Source organism: Halyomorpha halys, unplaced genomic scaffold (genome assembly GCF_000696795.3).
Source record: "Halyomorpha halys isolate HHAL.00 unplaced genomic scaffold, Hhal_1.1 Scaffold445.1, whole genome shotgun sequence".
NCBI lineage: Eukaryota > Metazoa > Arthropoda > Insecta > Hemiptera > Pentatomidae > Halyomorpha > Halyomorpha halys.
In genome coordinates this window covers 22,565-28,297 of record NW_027114133.1, presented here as the reverse complement: position 1 = coordinate 28,297, position 5,733 = coordinate 22,565, and the positions used below count along the sequence as shown (strand labels likewise).

The window sequence follows — 5,733 nt, the reverse complement described above, 5'->3', positions numbered from 1 at the left end:
ATAGTTGTAATAAAGATTGATCATTGCATCTGCATATCGGCTGGTCTTTTAAATAATAAATAAATAAATTCATATTTACATGACCATTCATGGCTACATTTAAAGGCTACAATTTTTTTAATAATCCTAGCTGGTTAAAAAGAACATCAGGATCAATTATCGACACTCTGCATATCCCTAATTTGCCTCAGAGGTAAATAACGATACAATACACTAATCAGAGAATAATAATATACTAATATCATCTATGTTAGCATATAAATGTAACAAAACAACATTTTTTCATGTTTTAAAATAAAATAAAAATCCTTGACATGTCATGTTTACCACTTCACTACATTTATCCACTTTACCAATATGTATAACTTGAGCTGTTGTTCCAAAAATATACCTTGTTATGTTTCTTTCCTTTCTTTCTCTCACTGCATTTTATAATTTATTATAAACTTTATATTTACTACTTAGATACTGAGCGTTGTATTAATTTCTAGATTATCCTTCAGAACCAAGCCTAGAAGATATGGAGCTGGTTGCTGCTGCAAGCCCAAGGATGACAATAACAACAGCAATATTGGTTTTTGCCTCACTTGTTATTGCTCTGTAAACAGGTAAAAGATATATTTCTTGAAAATTATCACTGATACCTAAATATTTGTAATTAAGCTTGGACGAAGTAATCCGTATGTTTAATGTATTTCATATACTCTCTTTTTTATATTAACAATTATATATTATGATAGTTATAATTAAATTTGTTTTAATGCTATGAATTCATTGGAAAACGAAGTGAAATTGCAATGTGATGACATTAAGTATTATTAAGTGATGAGTACTTAGTCGACAACTCATTCTTTTTCAATCTTATTTTCCTTAGATTTAAGATTAAAATGGAATGAACTATGTCATTTTGTGTTTAGTTGTTCATAATTATAAAGTATAATTACTAATAGGTAGCATCAGTATTTTTTCATTCTAAATTCTAAAGTTACAAACACTGATATGTAATTCTAACATTTCTATAATTCAATATATTATATAAAAAGTGTTAGCATCAGAATATGTACAACTTACGCTATCATGTGTTTTGGTCCAATTAGAGGAGTCAGAAAAGTCTAAAATTTATTACTCAACTAACTTGAAGAACAAATTAAATAAAAATCTTACACACCTCTTTCTGTGAGTGTTATTTTTAAATTAACAAGTGGAGCAAAGTTTTTGTGTTGTTTTGAATAATTTCCAATACTTTCCAAAATTCATTGAAAATAGCTGGAAAACAACAGTTGGTACTAACTGCGGATCCGCGGAAAATAAGAATCACTAAAAACTGTAATATATTTATTAAATAAATCAATATTATCTATATATAGTCTCAAACCTTTTTTGTATGGACTATTGATGTAATAAAAAGTGTTGAGACTATATATGGATAATATTGGTTTATTTAATAAATAATTACCAGTCTCAAGAAATTGAAAAAATTATATTTGATGAATTATATTTGTATTCCTTAAAAATTTCGTGAAAATTACTAATTTTTTTTTTCAAGCTTTACATATATTTTTCATATAATGAAAGTAGGAGTGGTATCATAAAAAAATATATAAAAACAGAATTTTTCTTTAATTATAAATCTAGACCAAAATCAATTAAAATTATGCTCACAAGTGTTTTCTAATATGTTTTAAATGACTTTTGTATTGAAAAAAATTTAAAAATTAGAAAAAAAAACTGAGAACTGAGGTACTTATTACCATATGCGAGGACACATTTTGGATATTAAGATCATGATAGATATTAATAATTAAAACTAATATTTAAAAATCGAACAACTTAGAGATCACAATTACCTTTAAGGTTCGAAAAGACCTAATGCAATAATGACAGTTTTAGGCATTTTGTTTAACAAAGAAGAAAAGTGATGTTAGTAAAATGCAAGATAATGTAGAATAATGTTTCTACTGAAGTTGCAAGCCACCATATAAAAAGCACATTTCCTCTCTTTGCCCTTTATTACCCTAATACTTTTCACTACTACTGGTGGGCCACACACAGTAACACTAAACAATATTCAGTCAGTGTTGATACTTTTTGTATTGAATAAGTATTCATCTGGTCGAGCTCCAGAGGATTAAACACTTGTATCTACAAACGACAAGTCACATTTTCATTTATTTTTTGTTATATTGTTTTCTTATTTTTATTCATTCTACGTAGTATATATATTTTATTTACTGTATCCTTTTTTTTTAGTTTTGTTTTTAAATTGATATATTTATTTTTAAATCTTAATTATAAAACAATTCTTCTTCTTAAAGAGTCTTCCCCCTTAAATTGGATAAAAGCAAAGTTAATAACCTGCATTACAAAAAAAAGACAAAAAAGGAAGGAAATCCTTCAGAATTTAAATGAATATCATCATTTTTTATCTATAAAAGCATTAATAATTTGGTCTGGGTGGTTGAATTTGCAAAAAAATTCCCTGGTTGAATTGCAAAAAAATGAAAACCCTCCTAATCGAAGTTTTTACAGAGATACAATCTGAAAAACTTCTAATATGTGAAACAATGTTAAATAAGGTCGCAATAAAAGTAAAACCGCTTGGTAGGGTAAACCTAAGCGAAGGTGTCATATGGTGTCCTGATTTAAATGTTTGTACATTAGATGAAATATAAGAAGAATTACAATATCAAAATGTAGAAGAGGTTAAAAGATTAACGAATTTCAAAAATAAGGAAAAACACAATTGTAATAATTAACTTATAACGTTTAATAATCCCACCATTCCGCGGGAAATTAAAATAGGATTTTATAATATCACAATAAACAATATATTAGAAACCAAAATAGGTGTCCCATTTGCATGAAATTTGGACAACAAATGACATGTAAAAAAAATATGCTTTCTCGTTACTGTGAGGAAAATAAACACGAAGGAATACAGTGCGTGTATTACACATTTCAAATGTGTAAATTATCCCGGTTAACACGAGTATTTTTTTTAAAATGTGTCCAATTTTTTATTGTTGGGAAAGAAGTAATTTAGTTTATAAGAAATCGTCGTAGGGCACTAGTAGAACAACTCTATTAAACATAAGACGTAGTCCGACTGTCGTGTATGAACCTCCACCATAGCCCTAACTCTCTCCAGTGTACCCTCCTCTCCTTCTCCCATGAATCCCTCTTAACCTTCTCCCTCTGTTTCCAGTTTTCCATTAACTCCTTCTCACAAAGTCCGTGAAAAATCACCGTCTTCCACCCAAAAACAGAACAGGACAGAGAAGGCTGAACCACTTCCAAATTTTACTTCTTCGGAAATATCCACCACGAACAAAATTTCTATTCCCAACGATAGAACAGATATGGGAATGAATGGAAATAGTAATGTAATCAATATTATTCCTTAAGGAGCAAAGTAGCCCACTTCAATGGTATCTTTTATGTCTAATGTTTTCTGTAATGTTAAACGAAATGAATTTTTATGTTCACAGGTACCAGAATTTTTAACAAGACTTAGGCTACAATGAACGGAAATACAATGGCAGTTCTCGGAAATTACTTTACCCGTGGTCGAAGACCGATATTGTTTTATTGTCTGGAGTTGGTGCAAGAATAAAAATACAAAAAAAAAAATTTTCACTCCAGACGTTACAGTTTTTCTAGATGTGTCACTGTTAATCTGCATGTCGACGATCTTCGTCTTCATTTTTTGCTGTTGAATCTTGATTCCCCAAAGAACCCATGTTACGTCCATGTTTTCCCGGTATAAAAATCCGGAAGTAAATGTTGAAATGAAATTATTAACGTTCTAGTCTCAGTGTCACTTAAGAATAACCTATGTATGTGTATTTTACGCATTTCACCAGTAAGATATTATCTCCGTATATAGTTCTTATATAAGTCTTTTTTTGAAACTGTCCCCTCCAAAGAATAAAAATAAGTTGTAAGCTGTATATTAGATTTTTTAAAAAATGGAAACTTATTAGTTGATATTATGTAATAAATGATAGAACACGGTTCGAGTGGCGGTCAAAAAAGGTGTTTTTAAAATAGTTAAAATAGTCTTTAACTTATTATTATTATAAGAAAATAATGTAAGTCTCAATTTCAAATTATTGTAGTCATACATTTTGAATGTCATTTTTATTTTTTGTTATTTTTGGACTAGAAGACGGAATAAAAATGAAATTAAAAACATTAATTATAATTATGGAAAATAGTTTTATACTACACCTTCTGGTACTGGTATTTGGTGGGTGAAACAAGTGGGCCTACCTGAGCTACATTCAATCATTTATTTTTTATTTAGGTGTAGATCTAACTAAAAAATAAATGTGAAAATAATGCATTATACTCTGACGTTTATTTGAGTCCCACCAAACCTCTAGGATATAGGGTGAAACGTTTGTGTATAACAAGTAATTGCTGAATGAACTTTTTGACCGCTACACGGACCATCTTCCTTCATTTAAAAGAATAATTTTTTAGTACTAAGCATGAAAATCTTAAAACTTTGTTTTGTTTCTTTAAAAGCACTTCCATCAATTAGTAACTAACTAAATTGATGGAATAATAGTTTTAAGAATATTTATAAATGTGATAAATGTATTTATTATATAATTAAACTTTATTAGTCATTATGTTCTTTTTAAGTTTGAATCTCAGAGCTAAAAAATATGAGAATATATTTTTCGCAGTTTTGTTGTAGCAAACTCTTTGTACTAAAAGCACTTTTGTAAATATTTCAAGTATGTTGTCTTATAATTGTAATATATTGAATAAATGTTTGTACGAAACCATTCCCTGTTTGATTCTTGTTTTGCTTTTTTTTTACCTCTCTCCTACTTCATTTTTACTTTATAAGTTGACTTGGTAAATTTAATTAATTGATCACCAATACATATATCACCATGTGAACAATATGGATCTTAACAGAGTATTTTTTTTTTTTTTTTTTTTTACCAGAGTAAGCGCGCACACACGTGTATAGCGGGAACCGGTGAAATAACATAACCGGGTTGGACCGAAATTAGACACAAATCTAGAATCGTGAATGACCGATTAAACGCTAGAAAAGCTAGACCGGCTCTTGTAGCAACCTCTCCATACACCGTCTGATATTTTCCTCTATCATCTGGATGAAGATCATCTTCCTGCCTATCTTGAGTAGGTTGTTGAGTGGAACGAGATACCTCGCCATTTCTGGAACAAACCTCCTGTAATAATTTAGAGTCCCCAACAACTTGCGAATTCCTTTTATGTCACTAGGTACCTTCATTTTCTGAATAGCTGAAACTTGAAACTGAAACTCTATAAATCGTGTGACCCAAAAATTATTATTTGTTCCTGCCCCAGCCCCGACAATATCAGCCCAAAATGTCTTATTCTCTGGAACACGCTATTCAAGTTTTTTTTTTTAACTGCTTTAGCTGTTACTTCGATGTCAGCTGACTGAGGAGATCAGCTGATCGCTAGTATATAAAGAGATGTGTCGAACCCAATAAAGTTAAACTACGAGCAGCAGCCATTACGAGGCCGTCAGCGGCAGCTCGTGCTCAACCACCGGCCACCACGACCACCAGACCAAGGACCAATAGAATGGCGAGTACAGCCACGGCTTACTCGTCATTTCTCCAGCCGGCCACAGCAGCACCTGCGTCGGAGCCCATACCGGACTCTCCAGCTTCTCCTGAACCGGACCAAGTGGGAGCCCAGCAACCCCTCCCACCCCCACCA

The 5,733-nt window shown here is 30.9% G+C and overlaps 1 protein-coding gene across 2 annotated transcripts in view; it reads left to right on the top strand.

Annotated features, from left to right (window-relative positions):
• Positions 1-4,019, top strand: part of LOC106682819 (lachesin) — a 522,354-nt gene extending 518,335 nt beyond the window's left edge. For both annotated transcript variants that reach the window (XM_067051382.1, XM_067051381.1), the window contains exons 10-11: positions 492-608; positions 3,489-4,019. In XM_067051382.1, coding sequence (XP_066907483.1) covers positions 492-604 — 113 coding nt within the window. In that variant the 3' untranslated portion in view covers positions 605-608; positions 3,489-4,019. The remainder of the gene's footprint in view (positions 1-491; positions 609-3,488) is intronic.
• The last annotated feature ends 1,714 nt before the right edge of the window (positions 4,020-5,733 follow it).